The sequence below is a fragment of the Pagrus major genome, chromosome 11 (genome assembly GCF_040436345.1).
Source record: "Pagrus major chromosome 11, Pma_NU_1.0".
NCBI lineage: Eukaryota > Metazoa > Chordata > Actinopteri > Spariformes > Sparidae > Pagrus > Pagrus major.
The window spans coordinates 10531691-10554485 of record NC_133225.1 but is presented as its reverse complement, the minus strand read 5'-3'; the positions used below and the strand labels follow the sequence as shown (position 1 = coordinate 10554485).

General features: G+C 39.6%; 3 protein-coding genes across 4 annotated transcripts; all 3 read right to left on the bottom strand.

Annotated features, from left to right (window-relative positions):
* Positions 1–939: 939 nt before the first annotated feature.
* On the bottom strand, positions 940–6377 carry LOC141004643 (cytochrome P450 2J4-like). Its single transcript, XM_073476288.1, has 9 exons — positions 6111–6377; positions 5220–5382; positions 4747–4896; positions 4370–4530; positions 3873–4049; positions 3170–3308; positions 2132–2319; positions 1692–1833; positions 940–1398 (listed from the first exon to the last, which is right to left on the bottom strand). Exons 1-9 carry the CDS (start codon positions 6309–6311, stop codon positions 1223–1225), a joined length of 1497 nt encoding a protein of 498 aa, XP_073332389.1. The 5' UTR covers positions 6312–6377; the 3' UTR covers positions 940–1222.
* Positions 6378–8192: 1815 nt separating this feature from the next.
* LOC141004644 (cytochrome P450 2J4-like) lies at positions 8193–13629 on the bottom strand. Its single transcript, XM_073476290.1, has 9 exons — positions 13363–13629; positions 12472–12634; positions 11999–12148; positions 11622–11782; positions 11125–11301; positions 10423–10561; positions 9385–9572; positions 8945–9086; positions 8193–8651 (listed from the first exon to the last, which is right to left on the bottom strand). The coding sequence occupies exons 1-9, from the start codon at positions 13561–13563 to the stop codon at positions 8476–8478; spliced, it is 1497 nt and encodes a 498-aa protein (XP_073332391.1). The 5' UTR covers positions 13564–13629; the 3' UTR covers positions 8193–8475.
* A 1227-nt stretch (positions 13630–14856) lies between these two features.
* Positions 14857–21123, bottom strand: LOC141004648 (cytochrome P450 2J4-like). Of its 2 annotated transcripts, XM_073476296.1 has the most exons (10): positions 21039–21123; positions 20421–20517; positions 18725–18887; positions 18439–18588; positions 17992–18152; positions 17145–17321; positions 16910–17048; positions 16537–16724; positions 15501–15642; positions 14857–15227 (listed from the first exon to the last, which is right to left on the bottom strand). In XM_073476296.1, the coding sequence occupies exons 1-10, from the start codon at positions 21098–21100 to the stop codon at positions 15052–15054; spliced, it is 1455 nt and encodes a 484-aa protein (XP_073332397.1). In that variant the 5' UTR covers positions 21101–21123; the 3' UTR covers positions 14857–15051. The 2 variants fall into 2 exon arrangements, with proteins under 2 accessions (XP_073332397.1, XP_073332396.1); XM_073476295.1 differs by lacking the exon at positions 21039–21123 and having other exon boundaries at positions 20421–20666.
* Positions 21124–22795: the final 1672 nt, after the last annotated feature.

The window sequence follows — 22795 nt, the reverse complement described above, 5'->3', positions numbered from 1 at the left end:
AGTCAATTTCCTGCATTCAAAAGTATTAGTGTCAAGTGTGAAGTATTCATTATGCAGAATGGCCCATTCAGAATTATATATATTAAATCATTGGACTATAACTATCGATACATTAATGTGTAAGCATTTCTTTAATGTTATATTTTATTTTATTTTTTAAAATATTTTTGAGTACTGGTTGTACCGAGAACAGGAGCTAATGGGAGCTTTGCTGGTGACAGGTAGGTGAGTGGGAGCCCAAAATTGTTAATCCAGCCTCAATAGGAGTTTTAGGGCAGGACATCTAATTGTAATGGGTAAGGTAAGCATTATGTCTTAGGGCTCCTCACAAGTATAGAAGTAAAATCATGAAGGTGGAGGTGAGCGGTCACGTCTACCTTTATTACACATTGCTGCACCCTTTGAAACTGGATCAAATGTAACTGGCAGCAAAGTGCTGAGAGCATGACACAGCAATCTACTGAACACGTCTGTTACATACACACCCACATAAAAATCCATCTACTGTACAAGTTATATCATGTATTTGAAGATGCCTTTACATTTTTTACACATTTATTTTTCATTGCCAACTGCACTGTTGATTCACTGACTGATCGCTGACAAGTGATTCATATTCATATGATTAGGAAGACCTCCTTGTCTTGAGTTCAAGCTTGTTTTTACTTCAGAGGTCTTTCTTTGTCTGTTTTTTTTTTTTTTTCTAGTCTCCTCACCCAGTAAATATGAGGGGCACCACCATCCTGTCTGCAGGAGTAAACTGTGATTTTACAGAGGGCTTTTTGAAATATCTTTATCATGATTTATGAAGCATTTTTTTAGTGTATGGAGCAAAAAAGCGCAGAGACAGAATTTCATTCTTAAATTTGAGAGTTGTTTTCACCTGCACAACCTCTGACTGAAACTACAGTGTGAACATGAACACACAGAAACACAAACTAAATCTCAGTATCATTTATTCACACACAAATCAAGTATCAGCAAAATCTGACAAATCCAAATCCTGTTTTCAGGATTTACTGCATATTTGAATTCCTGAGGTTTTATTCATAATCTAAAAAGACATATTGCTTAAGAAGAGGAAAACATGCAAATGACTTACTTACTCTTACTCACTATGACTACGGAAAGAACAATACAGCAGATGTTTACATATTACAAGATAAATGTAGCGGAACACAGTGATTCGGTTCAGATGGTTCAGTTTGGGACAGTTGGTGGTTTATCGTGGTACGGCACAGAGGTCGTAAGGTTTGGGACAAAGAAAGGCTCCTAACTTGAACTCCAGACTGGGCTGCTCTCCAGGAGCTGAAGAGAGAGAAAACCTCTGAAGGATGGAGGTAAAGAAGAGGAATAACTCCATCCTGGCCAGCTGCTCCCCGAGACAAACACGCTTCCCTGAGGATACACAACACAACAGATGAGATGTATTCATAGATATATTTTAAGAGATTCACTGAATACCATTTTGGCCCAGTGTCTTTCTTCTGGTAGAATGATGAACACTGGCACTAACTGAGGCTAGCAGGGCCTGCAGTTCCAGGGTCAGTTGGTGTCGGATTACTTTTTTCCACCAATAAATGAAAATATAATTGAAAAACTGTGTTTTGTGCTTATTCAGATTGTCTTAAATTCAATTATGTTTGAAGATCTGAAACGAGTGTAACAAATGGTGGCAAATACTGACTGACCTGCTGAAAAAGGCATGAAGGCCTCTCTCTTCCTAAATTTGCCGTCCTGGTCCAGAAAATGTTGAGGGTTGAAGGAGTGTGGAGTTTCCCACATCGACTCATCATGTAGAACTGAGTTCAGTGTGGGGATGACAATGGTGCCCTGAGGAAATGCCAATAAAAAGGTAAATCTCTTTTTTTTCAGTATTTCTTCTACTGACTTTGTTTTAATTTGCAAAAACAAAATGGAAAAGTACACAAATTACAAGGTTGAGCTTCAAGGTTAACTCCCAGCCTTTGAAACCACAGTTTATAAAATAATAATAATAATAATTAAAAATAATCAGGAAGTAATGGCAAAAAAGCACTACACGTAAAAGCTGTATTGGCAAAAAATCCATTTTAGAAAACATGAAAAATGTTCACATACAGCAACTCTTTCTCACACGTGCATCATGTACCTTTGGGATTGTGTACTTGTCGAGCGTGGTGTCCTTGCTTGCCATGTGGACCACATTGAGGGGAATGATGTTGCCCATTCTCTGGATTTCATGGACGACTGCATTAGTATAGGGCATGTCATCTCTGTCAGTCATAGAGGGTTGTCTAGATGAACCAACGACAGCATCTATCTCTGCCTGGATTCTCTCTGCACACAGTGAAAACAGGAAACCAATCATTTTAAATTGCATCCATGTTTCCCTCAGCTGCATCTCTTCCTTCCATCTTAGTCCCTTCTACTGACCATACATGGAGAGATGCAAGGAAGCCATGCTAATCCTAACCCGCAACCCGTAACCGTAACCTTAACCCTTTTAAAAGATGTGTCGGAATGGCAACATGTTTAAAAAAGAAATAAATACCACCATTCCGACCTTAGGAGGCAAAAAATGTCGGAATGATGGGACGTTTAATTAAAGGTTTAAGTGTTGCCATTCCGACAATTAGGACCTTATGTCGGAATGGCGGTGGAAAGGAGAGAGGAAAGGAACGAACAAACTAAGTCAAGCAAGGATCGAGGAATTATCAAACGAGGGAAGTGATATGTGCCCAATCTGACTGTGTAAACAGCTGAGGGGAAAATGAAAATGACGTGCAACACACTCACTCTCCCAAGTCAGGACTGACCTGTGAGAGACTGCTGATACTATCAAGTCAAGACGCTAACATACCAAGAAGGCGTGCCTTGAGACAAGTATTACACATACACACAGTGGCGTTTCTATATGTAAAAAACTGGTGGGGCACCAACCACTTTAACTGATAACTCTAAATACCAGGAAAACTGCAGTACTCTCACTACTGATGTGTTTTTTTAAAAACATATCGAGGGGTCATGCATGGCATGGAGAACAGATTTTAAATAGTATTTTGAGCCTTTTAAAAATGCTAACATGAATGATGTGCAAATTAGGATTGTGATACATTTTAGCAAATAATAATATTTGAGCATTAATGCCCCACCTGCCCCTAATGACCAGTCGCCACTGCATACACACCTTGTATGGGAGGGTAGTAGATCATGTACAGCATTCCCCAGTGTAAAGTAGTGGTAGTAGTTTCAGTTCCAGCACCAAACAGGTCCAGAGTGCAAAAACACAAATTCTTCAAATCAAAACCAGAATCTTTGTCCTCCTTCTATCAATAACACAAGAGACAGATTTGATATCAGATGACATATTTCATTAGAAAATGCAAAGAGAAATTAAAGCTGCAAGCAGTGATGAACAGGCCTTCGTGTGCAGGAACCGTGGTCTCATTACTAGAAACTGAGCAGTTTTAACTGGTTAGTTACATGCACACTAATTTTCCACTATTATCCCAAATATGACAATATTCAGAATTTGATACAGGTCACATAAAGAGCATATTCCATTTGTATATTCCTACTTAGGCCTCATTGTGGCTTAATGTAGCATTTTCTGATTTTCCTATTATGCCGGTATTAGTCTTGTTTAATATCATTCTTTGGACATGTGTACGACGCATTCAGAATATGTGACCCAACTCGGGTTTTCACGGCAGTTTGCACCACACGGCCTCTCGCCTGCTTACTGCATCAGCTCTGTGCACTGTAAACAAACCAGGCAACAGTTGGCAAGAAGCCATTTCGCCACACCCTATTCTGAGATCCATATCAAATATACATTTGTGTCATTTCTGACTTCTAAAAACACGACATGGACACATAAAAACACTCACCTCTCCCATCTCTGTGAGGAAGCAGTCGATGTAGTCTCTTGGTGAGGAGGGGTTAAAATTGTCTTTATGTTCTTTGATCTTGATTTCAACAAAGTCAATTATCTTTTGTACCAGAGCGAATATCGTACGTTGAGGTCCAGGCAGCCACCTCATCAGCCAGGGAAACATGTTATAAACCTACAGAGTATGAAGACAGATACCAGATCATCTGAGAATCAGGGATGGGACACTTAAATAGAACAGAGGCATTGTTAATGTCATTACTGTAGTAACACCTGTGCTTTTCCTATTGTGAATAGCCAAATTGTTTTCTGTGACATTTTTATCTCATTTTAGTATGTCTTCTTATGTTTGTGTCATTCAATGTCATGTTGATTATGATAATGCGGAGCCCCTTTTACAAACAAACAGTTATTAAACATAACACTGACCGATGGTGTCTGGCTACATTAAGCCTGATTTTAAAAAAAGATGACTTGTTTGCAAAGGTGGCTCACCTGTATCCACGCACTTCCCTGTAAGGCGACTATGTCATTGAAGTGCTTAAGAACAGCCTGGTGCTGCTTGTCTGTGTACTCAAAGCGATCTCCAAACACCAGGCAGCAGATGATGTTGGACACAGCGTTGTTTATCAGTGACTGGGCGTTGAAAGGCTTGCCTATGAAATAAAGACAAAATGTGGATGAGATACAAAGAAACTTTGTAAAAACACAAAGTGAAAAGTGCACTCAACTGACCAATGGTTTAAAATCACTCGGTCAGTCAGTCAGCCAAAAATACTGTGTCATGAAAACTGTAGTATGCTATACGTCTTAAAAAACATTAAGTTAGTCGATATGTTGTTGCTTGTTGAAAACTAAGATTTGTTTTGTACCTTGATGAAGGGCAAAAGCCTCAGTGAGATAATGGCACTCCTGCTGGATGGACGGCTCCAGGGTCTTCTTGCCAATCCCAAAGTTTCTGAGTGTATGAAGAGCAAATCTCCTCTGCTGCTTCCATAGATTGCCATTCGACATCACCAGACCTTTTGGAAACACAAAACAGCATTAGGCCAGAATAACTGGAAATGGGTATGACTAATAACACCCTAAATGCTAATATGTCTAATGTGGTGTCAGTCTGATGCTGCTACACAGTAATTAAAAACTCAATTTTGACTTTTAAACAAAATGCAAAACACACTACCTTGATTCACAGTGACGTCTATAAAAATTGGTATGGGGAACCATAATAGACCAGACCAGAATATTTGGATATGCATAAATGCTAATATGGCTATTATGGTGTTGCTACTGCAAGATTTAATACTCACTAGCAACTTCTTATACAAAACGCAACACACACTACCTCGATTCTTGACGAACTCATCAAACAACGGTATGACTGGGCGATCTACGAAGTCCTCTCCTTTTTGGACCAGGGCCTCTCTCACATGCTTGTAGCCATTAATGACCACAATCCTGCCGCCAAAGAGACGAAGGCTGAAAACGTTCCCATATTTCTCTGCAAACTGCACACAAAGAGCAGACTGGTGTTAATTCTCAAACATTTGATGATAAAGGATCAGTAGATGGCATCAGTACCCTGCCAGCTTTGTTTATTGAAGAAAGGTTACTCCAGCCTGGTATAAAACCTGGGTACTGTGAGAGAGGTGGGCAGAAGTTTTTCCTCTTTATCCTTGTGGCTCTACAAACAGTACATTATTTCTTATGTTTGGGTATGTTAGGGGAAAGATTTGTAGCCTGCACCACAGTGAGCACAGTGTTGTACCCTGCCAACTTTTTTTTATTGAAGTTATAAAATCTGGGCACTTTATTTCTCCCTTGTCTTTCTCCCCTGTGCCATCAAGTGGCTATACATACAGCATTTCTTAAAAATAGGCTATCTCCAATAAAAAACAACTGTATCATTCACATGAACTGGTTGGGAAATGTAATAATAATAATAATAATAATAATAACAACACATGATGCAATGACTTGGAATTGTGGTGTGTGTGGTGAAGTTACTACATTTCAGCTCTCACTTGAGTTAATGATTTCCTACATTCCTCAAGAGTAAAAATGCCTGAAACTGTTCTGAAATATTCTCTTTCTGGGCGATTCTTCTATTACCACATTCATGTAGGTTATTTATTTCAGTGCAGAAAAGGTGTGAAACAACAGAGGTAGTCCTAGTCCTCAGACATTTTATTTCCCTGAAGGCAGTCTGATACTGGTTTATGGCCTCTCGACATACCTCTGTGAACTGCAGGTGGATTCTGCTGGCGTCGATGCGAGGAAGATCACCAATGAAAGGAAGGGACCAAGGTCCAGGAGGAAAGTTTGCTGGTACTCTGTTCTTCCAAACATCAGCCAACAACAGAAAAACACACAGAAATATCAAAATACTCCTGCCGTCCATCCACTCAAAGCCCAGGACACTGGATACTGTCTCCATTTTTATGTGAGCTTTTTAATGCAAACTTAATTAGCTTTGCAGTAGTGGCTGCGCTGTCACGACAGAACAGAGCCAGGAAATTACAGGCTTTTAAAGCCAATACAGGTTGATATCAAGGCTTCCGGTCTGCCTACCTAACCTTCAAAATAAAAGCACAAAACATAGAGAATGCAGAAGAGGTACTCTAGGGGCCAATTGTAACTACTTTTTATAATGTTGGGTCATTGAGTCTAAAATACACCATAACTTAGTTACTTTAGTCCTGGAGAGCTGAATTTAGGCTTCAGGCTTATTTAGGGGCTAGGAAAAGCATTATGTCATAAGGCTCCTCACAAGTATAGAAGTAAAATCATGAGGTGGAGGTGAGCAGAGACTTCTGCCTTAGTTACTAATAAAGACTTAATTGTTTCATTGCTGCATCCTCTGAAACTGGATCAAAGCAAAGTGCTGAGAGCATGACACAGCGATCTACTGAACACATCTGTTACCTATAACCTAAATAGAACAATTCAATAGCCTAGATCTGTTTAAATAAAGAAATGTGCCTTGGACACAGGCATAAGCAGGCAGACAAAGGATAAAAATCTGATATATTATTAGATAGGAATAAACATTTTTAATTGCAGCCTTAGTCATATGAAACACAAAAGACCTATACCTTCTATAATGTAGCCTATAATGACTTGACAAGACAAAAATCTCTTTTTTATGTCTTTTTATTGTAGTACACAGAACAAGGAATACACGGGCATATGAGATTCAAGAATGTAAATTAAAGTGCACTCTGAGGATTAGGCTTCATCATCTGGGCTACAAGATGAATGAAGATGAAGAAAGATGAAAATAAAAGCACAAACACATACACATAAAAATAACTGTGTGCTTCCGTGGCAGAGGTACTCAGATCAAAGTAACAACACCACCGTGTAGAAATACTTTGATGCAAGTCAATTTCCTGCATTCAAAAGTATTAGTGTCAAGTGTGAAGTATTCATTATGCAGAATGGCCCATTCAGAATTATATATATTAAATCATTGGACTATAACTATCGATACATTAATGTGTAAGCATTTCTTTAATGTTATATTTTATTTTATTTTTTAAAATATTTTTGAGTACTGGTTGTACCGAGAACAGGAGCTAATGGGAGCTTTGCTGTTGACAGGTAGGTGAGTGGGAGCCCAAAATTGTTAATCCAGCCTCAATAGGAGTTTTAGGGCAGGACATCTAATTGTAATGGGTAAGGTAAGCATTATGTCTTAGGGCTCCTCACAAGTATAGAAGTAAAATCATGAAGGTGGAGGTGAGCGGTCACGTCTACCTTTATTACACATTGCTGCACCCTTTGAAACTGGATCAAATGTAACTGGCAGCAAAGTGCTGAGAGCATGACACAGCAATCTACTGAACACGTCTGTTACATACACACCCACATAAAAATCCATCTACTGTACAAGTTATATCATGTATTTGAAGATGCCTTTACATTTTTTACACATTTATTTTTCATTGCCAACTGCACTGTTGATTCACTGACTGATCGCTGACAAGTGATTCATATTCATATGATTAGGAAGACCTCCTTGTCTTGAGTTCAAGCTTGTTTTTACTTCAGAGGTCTTTCTTTGTCTGTTTTTTTTTTTTTTTCTAGTCTCCTCACCCAGTAAATATGAGGGGCACCACCATCCTGTCTGCAGGAGTAAACTGTGATTTTACAGAGGGCTTTTTGAAATATCTTTATCATGATTTATGAAGCATTTTTTTAGTGTATGGAGCAAAAAGCGCAGAGACAGAATTTCATTCTTAAATTTGAGTTTTTTTCACCTGCACAACCTCTGACTGAAACTACAGTGTGAACATGAACACACAGAAACACAAACTAAATCTCAGTATCATTTATTCACACACAAATCAAGTATCAGCAAAATCTGACAAATCCAAATCCTGTTTTCAGGATTTACTGCATATTTGAATTCCTGAGGTTTTATTCATAATCTAAAAAGACATATTGCTTAAGAAGAGGAAAACATGCAAATGACTTACTTACTCTTACTCACTATGACTACGGAAAGAACAATACAGCAGATGTTTACATATTACAAGATAAATGTAGCGGAACACAGTGATTCGGTTCAGATGGTTCAGTTTGGGACAGTTGGTGGTTTATCGTGGTACGGCACAGAGGTCGTAAGGTTTGGGACAAAGAAAGGCTCCTAACTTGAACTCCAGACTGGGCTGCTCTCCAGGAGCTGAAGAGAGAGAAAACCTCTGAAGGATGGAGGTAAAGAAGAGGAATAACTCCATCCTGGCCAGCTGCTCCCCGAGACAAACACGCTTCCCTGAGGATACACAACACAACAGATGAGATGTATTCATAGATATATTTTAAGAGATTCACTGAATACCATTTTGGCCCAGTGTCTTTCTTCTGGTAGAATGATGAACACTGGCACTAACTGAGGCTAGCAGGGCCTGCAGTTCCAGGGTCAGTTGGTGTCGGATTACTTTTTTCCACCAATAAATGAAAATATAATTGAAAAACTGTGTTTTGTGCTTATTCAGATTGTCTTAAATTCAATTATGTTTGAAGATCTGAAACGAGTGTAACAAATGGTGGCAAATACTGACTGACCTGCTGAAAAAGGCATGAAGGCCTCTCTCTTCCTAAATTTGCCGTCCTGGTCCAGAAAATGTTGAGGGTTGAAGGAGTGTGGAGTTTCCCACATCGACTCATCATGTAGAACTGAGTTCAGTGTGGGGATGACAATGGTGCCCTGAGGAAATGCCAATAAAAAGGTAAATCTCTTTTTTTTCAGTATTTCTTCTACTGACTTTGTTTTAATTTGCAAAAACAAAATGGAAAAGTACACAAATTACAAGGTTGAGCTTCAAGGTTAACTCCCAGCCTTTGAAACCACAGTTTATAAAATAATAATAATAATAATTAAAAATAATCAGGAAGTAATGGCAAAAAAGCACTACACGTAAAAGCTGTATTGGCAAAAAATCCATTTTAGAAAACATGAAAAATGTTCACATACAGCAACTCTTTCTCACACGTGCATCATGTACCTTTGGGATTGTGTACTTGTCGAGCGTGGTGTCCTTGCTTGCCATGTGGACCACATTGAGGGGAATGATGTTGCCCATTCTCTGGATTTCATGGACGACTGCATTAGTATAGGGCATGTCATCTCTGTCAGTCATAGAGGGTTGTCTAGATGAACCAACGACAGCATCTATCTCTGCCTGGATTCTCTCTGCACACAGTGAAAACAGGAAACCAATCATTTTAAATTGCATCCATGTTTCCCTCAGCTGCATCTCTTCCTTCCATCTTAGTCCCTTCTACTGACCATACATGGAGAGATGCAAGGAAGCCATGCTAATCCTAACCCGCAACCCGTAACCGTAACCTTAACCCTTTTAAAAGATGTGTCGGAATGGCAACATGTTTAAAAAAGAAATAAATACCACCATTCCGACCTTAGGAGGCAAAAAATGTCGGAATGATGGGACGTTTAATTAAAGGTTTAAGTGTTGCCATTCCGACAATTAGGACCTTATGTCGGAATGGCGGTGGAAAGGAGAGAGGAAAGGAACGAACAAACTAAGTCAAGCAAGGATCGAGGAATTATCAAACGAGGGAAGTGATATGTGCCCAATCTGACTGTGTAAACAGCTGAGGGGAAAATGAAAATGACGTGCAACACACTCACTCTCCCAAGTCAGGACTGACCTGTGAGAGACTGCTGATACTATCAAGTCAAGACGCTAACATACCAAGAAGGCGTGCCTTGAGACAAGTATTACACATACACACAGTGGCGTTTCTATATGTAAAAAACTGGTGGGGCACCAACCACTTTAACTGATAACTCTAAATACCAGGAAAACTGCAGTACTCTCACTACTGATGTGTTTTTTTAAAAACATATCGAGGGGTCATGCATGGCATGGAGAACAGATTTTAAATAGTATTTTGAGCCTTTTAAAAATGCTAACATGAATGATGTGCAAATTAGGATTGTGATACATTTTAGCAAATAATAATATTTGAGCATTAATGCCCCACCTGCCCCTAATGACCAGTCGCCACTGCATACACACCTTGTATGGGAGGGTAGTAGATCATGTACAGCATTCCCCAGTGTAAAGTAGTGGTAGTAGTTTCAGTTCCAGCACCAAACAGGTCCAGAGTGCAAAAACACAAATTCTTCAAATCAAAACCAGAATCTTTGTCCTCCTTCTATCAATAACACAAGAGACAGATTTGATATCAGATGACATATTTCATTAGAAAATGCAAAGAGAAATTAAAGCTGCAAGCAGTGATGAACAGGCCTTCGTGTGCAGGAACCGTGGTCTCATTACTAGAAACTGAGCAGTTTTAACTGGTTAGTTACATGCACACTAATTTTCCACTATTATCCCAAATATGACAATATTCAGAATTTGATACAGGTCACATAAAGAGCATATTCCATTTGTATATTCCTACTTAGGCCTCATTGTGGCTTAATGTAGCATTTTCTGATTTTCCTATTATGCCGGTATTAGTCTTGTTTAATATCATTCTTTGGACGTGTGTACGACGCATTCAGAATATGTGACCCAACTCGGGTTTTCACGGCAGTTTGCACCACACGGCCATTGCCTGCTTACTGCATCAGCTCTGTGCACTGTAAACAAACCAGGCAACAGTTGGCAAGAAGCCATTTCGCCACACCCTATTCTGAGATCCATATCAAATATACATTTGTGTCATTTCTGACTTCTAAAAACACGACATGGACACATAAAAACACTCACCTCTCCCATCTCTGTGAGGAAGCAGTCGATGTAGTCTCTTGGTGAGGAGGGGTTAAAATTGTCTTTATGTTCTTTGATCTTGATTTCAACAAAGTCAATTATCTTTTGTACCAGAGCGAATATCGTACGTTGAGGTCCAGGCAGCCACCTCATCAGCCAGGGAAACATGTTATAAACCTACAGAGTATGAAGACAGATACCAGATCATCTGAGAATCAGGGATGGGACACTTAAATAGAACAGAGGCATTGTTAATGTCATTACTGTAGTAACACCTGTGCTTTTCCTATTGTGAATAGCCAAATTGTTTTCTGTGACATTTTTATCTCATTTTAGTATGTCTTCTTATGTTTGTGTCATTCAATGTCATGTTGATTATGATAATGCGGAGCCCCTTTTACAAACAAACAGTTATTAAACATAACACTGACCGATGGTGTCTGGCTACATTAAGCCTGATTTTAAAAAAAGATGACTTGTTTGCAAAGGTGGCTCACCTGTATCCACGCACTTCCCTGTAAGGCGACTATGTCATTGAAGTGCTTAAGAACAGCCTGGTGCTGCTTGTCTGTGTACTCAAAGCGATCTCCAAACACCAGGCAGCAGATGATGTTGGACACAGCGTTGTTTATCAGTGACTGGGCGTTGAAAGGCTTGCCTATGAAATAAAGACAAAATGTGGATGAGATACAAAGAAACTTTGTAAAAACACAAAGTGAAAAGTGCACTCAACTGACCAATGGTTTAAAATCACTCGGTCAGTCAGTCAGCCAAAAATACTGTGTCATGAAAACTGTAGTATGCTATACGTCTTAAAAAACATTAAGTTAGTCGATATGTTGTTGCTTGTTGAAAACTAAGATTTGTTTTGTACCTTGATGAAGGGCAAAAGCCTCAGTGAGATAATGGCACTCCTGCTGGATGGACGGCTCCAGGGTCTTCTTGCCAATCCCAAAGTTTCTGAGTGTATGAAGAGCAAATCTCCTCTGCTGCTTCCATAGATTGCCATTCGACATCACCAGACCTTTTGGAAACACAAAACAGCATTAGGCCAGAATAACTGGAAATGGGTATGACTAATAACACCCTAAATGCTAATATGTCTAATGTGGTGTCAGTCTGATGCTGCTACACAGTAATTAAAAACTCAATTTTGACTTTTAAACAAAATGCAAAACACACTACCTTGATTCACAGTGACGTCTATAAAAATTGGTATGGGGAACCATAATAGACCAGACCAGAATATTTGGATATGCATAAATGCTAATATGGCTATTATGGTGTTGCTACTGCAAGATTTAATACTCACTAGCAACTTCTTATACAAAACGCAACACACACTACCTCGATTCTTGACGAACTCATCAAACAACGGTATGACTGGGCGATCTACGAAGTCCTCTCCTTTTTGGACCAGGGCCTCTCTCACATGCTTGTAGCCATTAATGACCACAATCCTGCCGCCAAAGAGACGAAGGCTGAAAACGTTCCCATATTTCTCTGCAAACTGCACACAAAGAGCAGACTGGTGTTAATTCTCAAACATTTGATGATAAAGGATCAGTAGATGGCATCAGTACCCTGCCAGCTTTGTTTATTGAAGAAAGGTTACTCCAGCCTGGTATAAAACCTGGGTACTGTGAGAGAGGTGGGCAGAAGTTTTTCCTCTTTATCCTTGTGGCTCTACAAACAGTACATTATTTCTTATGTTTGGGTATGTTAGGGGAAAGATTTGTAGCCTGCACCACAGTGAGCACAGTGTTGTACCCTGCCAACTTTTTTTTATTGAAGTTATAAAATCTGGGCACTTTATTTCTCCCTTGTCTTTCTCCCCTGTGCCATCAAGTGGCTATACATACAGCATTTCTTAAAAATAGGCTATCTCCAATAAAAAACAACTGTATCATTCACATGAACTGGTTGGGAAATGTAATAATAATAATAATAATAATAATAACAACACATGATGCAATGACTTGGAATTGTGGTGTGTGTGGTGAAGTTACTACATTTCAGCTCTCACTTGAGTTAATGATTTCCTACATTCCTCAAGAGTAAAAATGCCTGAAACTGTTCTGAAATATTCTCTTTCTGGGCGATTCTTCTATTACCACATTCATGTAGGTTATTTATTTCAGTGCAGAAAAGGTGTGAAACAACAGAGGTAGTCCTAGTCCTCAGACATTTTATTTCCCTGAAGGCAGTCTGATACTGGTTTATGGCCTCTCGACATACCTCTGTGAACTGCAGGTGGATTCTGCTGGCGTCGATGCGAGGAAGATCACCAATGAAAGGAAGGGACCAAGGTCCAGGAGGAAAGTTTGCTGGTACTCTGTTCTTCCAAACATCAGCCAACAACAGAAAAACACACAGAAATATCAAAATACTCCTGCCGTCCATCCACTCAAAGCCCAGGACACTGGATACTGTCTCCATTTTTATGTGAGCTTTTTAATGCAAACTTAATTAGCTTTGCAGTAGTGGCTGCGCTGTCACGACAGAACAGAGCCAGGAACTTACAGGCTTTTAAAGCCAATACAGGTTGATATCAAGACTTCCGGTCTGCCTACCTAACCTTCAAAATAAAAGCACAAAACATAGAGAATGCAGAAGAGGTACTCTAGGGGCCAATTGTAACTACTTTTTATAATGTTGGGTAATTGAGAAAATACATCTTAACTTAGTTACTTTAGTCCTAGAGAGTTGAATTTAGGCTTCAGGTTTATTTAGGGGCTAGGAAAAGCATTATGTCATAAGGCTCCTCACAAGTATAGAAGTAAAATCATGAGGTGGAGGTGAGCAGTGACTTCTGCCTTAGTTACTGATAAAGACTTAATTGATTTATTGCTGCACTCTCTGAAACTGGATCAAATGTAACTGGCAGCAAAGTGCTGAGAGCATGACACAGCGATCTACTGAACACATCTGTTACATACACACCTGCATAAAAATCCATCTACTGCACAAGTTAAATTATAATGTATTTAAAGAGGCCTTTACATTTTTATTTATTTATTTTTATTTACATTGTGTTGCAGACAGCACTGTTAATTCACTGACTGATTACTGACAAGTTATTCATATTCAAATGATTATGAAGACCTCCTTGTCTCCTTAACATGCGGCGCATGAGTAGACAGTTGGACCAACGACCAACCGTTCTATACAACCACAAGTGGCCCTAACGATTCTGAAACTCAGAGTTCACACAGAGTTTAAAAAGCCTGCCAACTCCCCTCCAGTTAGTTGGAACTGAAGAAGCCTCTTGGATGAGAAGTGAAACGTCTTCAAGGAACTGAAACAAGTCCAGTTGCCTGCGATACAGCACCTAGAAAGTAGACAGTTGACAACCAGCTGGAAGAGTTCAAGCTGCACCTTGTTTTCACTTCAGAGGTCCTGTGAGGCCTCCAGTGTTACATAACATTTCCTGGGTTGCGCCTTTGTTTTTTTAGCCTCTTTCTAACCCTTCTCACCCAGATAATGTGAGAGGCAGCAACATCCTGTCCACAGGAGTGAACTGTGATTTTACAGAGTGCTTTTTGAAATATCTTTATCATGCATTTTTGATTGTATGGACCAAACCAGCACAGACAGAATTTTATTCTCTAATCTGAATGTTTTTCAACCTGCCAAACCTCTGACCGAAACCACAGAGAACACACAGCTGTCTGAATGACAAACAGATTAAATCTCAGTATCAACTCAACGTGAAGTGAAAAGTATAACTGGAATGTATTAAATACTTTATTGCATGTTTAAATTGAATAGATTACAATAATAATATAAGGCCTATTGATTAAGTAGAAGAAAACATTCAAATTATATATTACTCAGATGATCAGAAATAACATTATAGCAGTTATTGATATATTAGAAGATAAATGTAGTGAAACAGAGATCGTGCAGTTTGGGACAGTTGGTGGTTTATCGTGGTACGGCACAGAGGCGGTAAGGTTTGGGAGAGCGAATGGCTCCTAGCTTGAACTCCAGACTGGGCTGCTCTCCAGGAGGTGCAGAGAGAGAAAACCTCTGGAGGAGGGAGGTAAAGAAGAGGAATAACTCCATCCTGGCCAGCTGCTCCCCGAGACACACACGCTTTCCTGAGGATACACAACACAACAGATGAGACGTATTCACACAATTTCTTAAGAGATTCACTTGAGTCATATAACATTTTTGCAGCTCTCAGTCTGAATAAACCAAAGAATAGAGCAGGGCGTGGACGCTGATCCCCTCCCAGTTGTGTTAAACAAACAGACAAAAGATTGCATGCGAGCAATGCTATGTATCTAGATTTATTTTCATCTGTGAAGCCCTTGGATTAAACAACATACAACTGAGCTTTAGATCGTTGTGACCACCATTTGACTAACCTGTTGAAAAAGGCATGAAGGCCTCTCTCTTCCTAAATTTGCCGTCCTGGTCCAGAAAATGTTGAGGGTTGAAGGAGTGTGGAGTTTCCCACATCGACTCATCATGTAGAACTGAGGTCAGTGTGGGGATAACCATGGTGCCCTGAGGAAATTAAATGGTAAATCAAACTGCTTTTTTTTCTTTCTTTTTTTAGTATTTCTTCTAGTGGTTTGTTTTAATTGACAAAAGGAGGTTAACATGTGAAAATAAACAAATTAGAAGGGTAAATGTCAACAATGGAAACAGTTTTGAAAAAATAATACAATATTGATGAATGGACTTGATATCGTGACCAGTCAAATCCCATTCACATGCACATTCATACGATAATGGATTTTTGACAAACACTAAGCAAACATGGACCAGAACTTTTTTAAGTGTACAAAAAAAAGAGGAACTTTGACCTTCTACCATTGTGTAACAACTGGACTGATTAAGATCATGTGATATGATCAAAAGCTCCATAAGCGATACTAAAAGGGCCTGGAAATGAGATTATCTGTCAAATCACAAGGTGTAAAATGCCTGGTGATTTGAACATTTATAGAGTATTGGCCAGTCAGTATGACACCCTAGGGTTCCTTAAGCGATTCACTACGAGGGCAAAAGGGCCTGTTCAGCAATTATGGGACTACAAGTGGCAGTGAGACTACCCAGGCCTGGTGCTACGTGGAGACACCAGAGAACCCAGCAGATGACCTCACTCAGGCCAAGACACTTAAAGACCCCCCTGCTGAGAATCACTGGGACGATTATTTGAGTCGAATGTGGATTTTCCGATTAATTAAAATCAACTTGTAGATTTGGTTCACTTTATATGAAAGTTTTCTTCACAAAGTTGAAAGGAACTGGTTTGAAAACATTCTTCATTACTCATCGAGTGTTTGTGAGAACTTCTTTTTTTTTTTGAGTAGCACTGCGTTCAAAAGATATGTTGCCAGAGGCCAATTTGGGAAAACAAACAATAAGCAAAATGCTCACACGTGCATCATGTACCTTTGGGATTGTGTACTTGTCGAGCGTGGTGTCCTTGTTTGCCATGCGGGCCAGATTGAGGGGAAGAATGTTGCCCATTCTCTGGATTTCATGGATGACTGCATTAGTATAGGGCATATCATCTCTGTCAGTCATAGAGGGTTGTCTAGATGAACCAACGACAGTATCTATCTCTGCCTGGACTCTCTCTGCACACAGTGAAAACAGGAAGCAGTCTGAGTTTGTGTACTGTGTAGGGAACTGAAAGGGCAATGACGTGAAACACACTTACTCTCCGAATAAAGGACTGACCTGTGAGACCTCTTGTACTATAAAGTCAAGATCCTTGCTAAACAAGCAGGCATGAGGTGGAACAGATATTACTCATACACACCTTGTATGTGAGGGTAGTAGATCATGTACAGCAGTCCCCAGTGTAAAGTAGTGGTGGTAGTTTCAGTTCCAGCACCAAACAGGTCCAGAGTGCACACACTCAAATTCTTCAAATCAAAACCAGAATCTTTGTCCTCCTTCTATCAAAAACACAAGAGACAGTTTCTGGTATCAAATGACATATTTCATTAGAAAATACAAAGAGAACAAAAAACAACATACACAAAGACACTCACCTCTCCCATCTCTGTGAGGAAGCAGTCGATGTAGTCTCTCGGTGAGGAGGGGTCAAAATTGTCTCTGTGTTCTTTGATCTTGAGCTCTACAAAGCCATATATCTTTTCTGTCAGAGTGAATATCTTCTGGTGAGGTCCAGGCAGCCGCTTCATCAGCCAGGGAAACACGTTGTAAATCTGAAGAGTACGAAGACAGGTACTAGATTACAGTTAAATAGAACAGAGCCATTTTTGAATCCTCTAATGAAGTTTTATGGTATGACAGCACACATGGGCCGTGTTGGGAACTCTTTCATATCTAATATTAGCCTTGTCCCAGTACCTGCAATCCTTCGCTGTCCACAGCCTCAGCAATGCATCTCATCAGGCGTTACCCTAACTCGCCATCAGGTATGGCAGGTATTCCCTTGCATTTTCAGCCTAAGGTCCATGTGAACATGGACCGGGTGGACACACTAATCTAATGCCTTTTTATGTGTGTTTCTTTCAATATCCTGTTGTCTATGTTATCTTTAAAAACAATAATCATCATTGACTTATAGGGTCTGGGTGGATAAATCATGATTTTAAAAAGATCACCGCACACTGCATCTTGCTTACAAAGGAGTGAGCCTCACCTGTGCCCATATACTTCCCTCCAAGATGAGTAAAAGATTAAATATCTTGTCTTTGAACTTTTTTTCAGTAAATTATAGTTTAAAAAGGATTTGCAGGTCATTGCATTCTGTTTTCATTTTCTAAAATAACTTTACAAATTAGTTATCGACTTATCAGGTCTGGCTGACCTTATAAATCCGGATTTAAAAAGATTACTGTTTGCATTACCTTGTATACAAAGTAGTCTTACCTGTGCCCACACACCTCCCTCTAAGTACAGTAACTCATTGAAGTCCTGAAGGATACCCTGGTGCTGCTTGTCGGTGTACTCAAAGCGATGCCCAAACACCAGGCAGCAGATGATGTTGGACACAGCGTTGTTTATCAGTGACTGGGTATTAAAAGGCTTGCCTATGAATGCAAAGAAAATGGAAATAAGACACACAGAAACTGAAAAAAAATAGTCAAAAACATAAACTGTATAATGAGTTATAGGCAGAAGAAAAGTATTGCGACATGTCAATTATGATTGAGGATAACTGACTGATACTGACACTTGGGAATGAGACTCAAAAATTACATTTTCTTACTCCATAAAATCTTCAAGTCATGTTAAAATGGATTACGACCATATAATTAGTTTAGAAGCATAAGCTCATTAGTATTTGCTTGTTGAAAACTAAGATTTGTTTGGTACCTTGATGAAGGACAAAAGCCTCAGTGAGATAATGGCACTCCTGCTGGATGGACGGCTCCAGGGTCTTCTTCCCAATCCCAAAGTTTCTGAGTGTATGAAGAGCAAATCTCCTCTGCTGCTTCCATAGATTGCCATTCGCTAACACCAGACCTTTTGGAAACATAAAAAAAAAAAACATTAGTAAACACCAGAAGTAACTGGAAATGGGTATGACCAACAACAAGCTAAATGCTAATATGTCTACTATGGTGTCACTACTTTTTAAACCAAATGTAACACACACTACCTTTATTCCCAACTAATTCTTCGAACAATGGTAAACTGGGTCGATCTACGAAGTCCTCTCCTTTTTGGACCAGGGTCTCTCTCACAAGCTTGTAGCCATTAATGACCACAATCCTCGATCCGAAGAGACGGAGACTGAAAACATTCCCGTATTTCTCTGAAAACTGAACACAAAGAGCAGACTGGTGATTTCATCCAACACTGAGTTGACATCTACTTTCTGAGGATGTCAACTAAGAAAAAACAAACATGCACCTTGCAGATGTAGGTCACTGTGTCATGCTTAATCTCTGGATTTGACTGCTTCCTTTGACAGTATTGATTACTTTAGTTTCCTTGAAAATTGGTCTTGTTTTATTTCTAGGGTTAGGGTTAGCACACACACACGCATACAAAGTAAGCTTCTGTAAGAACTAACAAAACCCCTGTATCTAGCCAGTATACCTAGCCCAAATTTGTCAAAAGTAGTAAAATAATCCCATTCTGACCTTTCAAATGCGCTCTCAGAGTTGAGCATTAGAACCAGGCAGGGACAGTCAATACTACACACCACGTGTACGATGTGCAATGGCTACACATAATATTTTAATAAAATCAGTTTGATTTGTGTATCAATTTCATCAGATGTACCTCTAAATGAGTTGCAAGTACTTTAACAAATAATGTTCATTTATGCACTCAATAATTAGTCAGGGCTCCATTTGCACAAATCACTGCATCAATGCGGCGTGGCAAGGAGGCGATCAGCCTGTGGCACTGCTGAGGCGTTACGGATGCCCAGGTTTCTTTGATAGTGGACTTCAGCTCGTCTGTCTTGTTGGGTCTGGTGTCTCCCACCTTCCTCCTGACAATAGATTCTCTATGCAGTTCAGGTCAGGCGAGTTGTCTGGCTAATCAATCACAGTTATACCATGGTCAGCAAACCAGCTACAAGTCCCGCCGGAAAAGGAAATATTTCCCCCCAACAGTATGATACAGAAATGGATCAAAAACTACAGAGAGTTATATCAAAACATGTTGTATGTTGGATTCAGAACAACTTAAATCAAGTGTTAATCTGATATTTACTATGTCACATGAAAACTAAAGTTATTGAGATTTATTTTGCTTTTTTTTTTTTTTTAATAATTCAGCATTGTCTACTAATCTAGGTCTGATAAATAGGTGAAAACTATAAACTATTTTTAATTTTGTCATGTGTAGCCACCAGTCTCGACAGTTTCCACAGCAAATTTTGTGTCAGTACATTTTACAGAAAAAATCTGTGGGGCTTTTCCTGTGTTGCAAAAGTGCGTCACTCCTCTATGTGACGCATTGCAGATTAGATTATAAATGACAGATTATTTGTGTATCTGTGCGTAATACAGTAAATCTGAATTATTTTGCTTCCTAATCCAATTATTTGCTTTTATCATTATTTGCTGTAGTCGTGTTAAAGTAGTATCATTTTCTGCAGATGCCTGTTTGAACTTTGTATTCAATAAAGTTAGGTATAAAAAAATTAAAAAATAAATAAAATAAAACAACATTATTAAAATAAATTATTTTTCTTGCAATAGAGTGGTGTAGGGATGATATATTTTAGTAAGGGGAGTGAGCTCGACCCGGTTTCCCTCGGGATGTTTTTAATTGGATTTTGGTTTGTGATAGTTTATGATAATTACACGACTGTACACTGATGATGACTCTAGAAATACCTCTGTGAACTGCAGGTGGAGTTTGTCGGGCTCGATGCGATGCAGATCACCAATGAGAGGAAGAGACCAAGGTCCAGGAGGGAAGTTTGTCGGTACTCTGTTCTTCCAAACATCAGCGAGCAACAGAAAAACACACAGAAATATCAAAATACTCCCACAGTCCAACCACTCAAAGCCCAGGACACTGGATACTGTCTCCATTTGTTAGCTTTTTTGCTCCGTGAGGTGCCTAAACAAGTGTTTGTAACTACACCAGGACGGTAACAAGATAAGACTTCCGGTTTGCGTGCCTGACCTTCAAAATAAAAGCGCAAGACATGCACACGGGAAGAAGAGGCAAGGCAAGTTTATCTGTATAGCACAATTCAGACACAAGGCAACTCAGGGGGCTTTACAAGGGCATGAAATCACATTACAAGACATTATAAATGGCATTTAAAATACATTAAAAACAAGTAGGAAGACACCAAGAAACAAAACATTAAAACAAGTTAAGAAATAGGAAAATAAGCTAAAATAGAATAGGTTTAAAAGAGACGAGACTAAAGAATAAAAGTCACGGTGCAGTTCAAAGTTTTAAAATTGTTTCAGTGAAAGGCAAACGAAAAGGTCTTCAACCTTGATTTAAAAGAGGTGACAGTTGGAGCGGACTTGCAGTTTTCTGGGAGTTTGTTCTCCATGTTTAGTTTTGACTCTAGGGACTGAAAGCAGACCTGTACCTGACGACCTCAGAGGTCTGGATGGTTCACAATGTAGCACCAGATCAGAAATGTATTTCAGCCCTGAACCATTCAGTGCCTTCTAAACCAACAGCAGGATTTTGAAATCTATTCTTATCTAAGAGACCAATTTCAGACACTTTGACTTGTCCTAGCAGAAACAGCACAGGTGAGACCAATAACATTAACGATGGCTCCATTCTATTAAGTGTCAGTGAGTGAGCGTACACAATACCACAGCACTGGAAGTGGCTCACCTAAGTGGACCGAGCCATCATTAATGTTATAAATCACACCTGTGCTTTTCCTGATCTGTCAAGTCAAAATGGTATAGTGTTAGATATAAAATGTATGGTGTGTGTGTGTGTATCTGCATGTGTACTTTACATAGGTGTCATTGACACTGGGGATGCTGGGTTTATGTCCCCACCACTTTTTGAAATGGCCAGTTTGATCGCCATCACTTTTTAAAAGGATAATTTGTTAAAAATGTTCTGACAAACATTGTTCAAGGGACATACAACAACATGTCCATAAAAATCTCAGTGTTTAACCTTCTCTCTGAAGTGTTCTCTTTCATCTTCGAGAGGCATTTCTTTATCAGAAGCCATACGACGTGGATATGTTGGGTTTTAGTGTGTTTCTGCATGTTTCTCCCATAGACTTCAATACAGCTGACACCACAGTCTGGCCCCAAAGCAAGATTCAGTGACGAGGTTTCTTGGTCTACACCAGGAAGGCAGTCTGAACAGACAAACTCATCAAAAAAGTTTAGACAAAGTATAATTCAATTCCAAGTATCAGGCAGGTTACATGTGGCAGGGTTTCATGAAACAAGCAACAGGGTCCAGAAGCTCAAAAGCCAAGGCACAAACTTAGAAAACAAACTTTGGCAATCTGGCAACTGGCAAAGATATAGTGGAAAAGGCCTGTTTTTTAATTGGCAGGGCTGACAAGGGGGAGTGGAAAAAGGGTGAGCTGGTTGGTGAGAAATATCAGGTGACTGGGTCTGGAGGGAAAAGTGTTATTTCAGGCCAGGAGGAGTGGCTGGATGTGGGGGTGAGGTGACTGGCACGGGAATAAAAAAGTCAGAGGGCATCTGGCGGACAGGAAGAGGATGGATTTGAAAGAGTTAGAGGAAGAGGGCATGTGGCGGGAGAGAGCGACACAGAGGCTAACCCTAACCCTAACCCATTTTTGATTAGAACAATTACCACAAACTAACACAAATGACTTGTTGTCATCATGGGTGCAGTGGAAATGGGAACTAATGGGAACTTTGGAGCGACCGGACATCAAGAGTGTGGTAGGTGGGGGGTGAGTAGGGGCCCAGCAGCAAATGTTTTCCCCAGGGCCCTCAAAATGTTGAATCCAGCCATGATTGATGAGTTTCAGCTCTGGAGGGTTGAATTCAGGCTACAGGTTTGTCGGGTAAAGGTAAGGGTTGGAGGTGAGGGTTAGGTGCAAAGATATAAAACATAACATTTCCGCATTTAAATGTCTAAAAACGACACTATGTAGCCATAACTTGTGGGAAACATATGTCAGATAGTGAGCAGGGAATTCAACGAAAGTGACTGGACATAACATGAATAAAACTTTAATACATTACCTCGTCCGTGAACTGTTCTGCCTGAGTCATGTAGGTAGGATTTT

Coding starts and splice junctions, on each gene's coding strand:
- LOC141004644 (XM_073476290.1), bottom strand. CDS start 13,563: ATGGAGACAGTATCCAGTGTCCTGGGCTTTGAGTGGATGGACGGCAGG. Junction 11,783..11,998: donor GGCTTTTGCCCTTCATCAAG/GTACAAAACAAA, acceptor TTTATTTCATAG/GCAAGCCTTTCAACGCCCAG. Junction 11,302..11,621: donor AGGGAAGTGCGTGGATACAG/GTGAGCCACCTT, acceptor CATACTCTGTAG/GTTTATAACATGTTTCCCTG.
- LOC141004648 (XM_073476295.1), bottom strand. CDS start 20,621: ATGGAGACAGTATCCAGTGTCCTGGGCTTTGAGTGGTTGGACTGTGGG. Junction 18,153..18,438: donor GGCTTTTGTCCTTCATCAAG/GTACCAAACAAA, acceptor TTGCATTCATAG/GCAAGCCTTTTAATACCCAG. Junction 17,049..17,144: donor TCCTCACAGAGATGGGAGAG/GTGAGTGTCTTT, acceptor TGTTTTTGATAG/AAGGAGGACAAAGATTCTGG.
- LOC141004643 (XM_073476288.1), bottom strand. CDS start 6,311: ATGGAGACAGTATCCAGTGTCCTGGGCTTTGAGTGGATGGACGGCAGG. Junction 4,897..5,219: donor TGAGTTCGTCAAGAATCGAG/GTAGTGTGTGTT, acceptor TGTTTCCAAAAG/GTCTGGTGATGTCGAATGGC. Junction 1,834..2,131: donor ACAAGTACACAATCCCAAAG/GTACATGATGCA, acceptor GCATTTCCTCAG/GGCACCATTGTCATCCCCAC.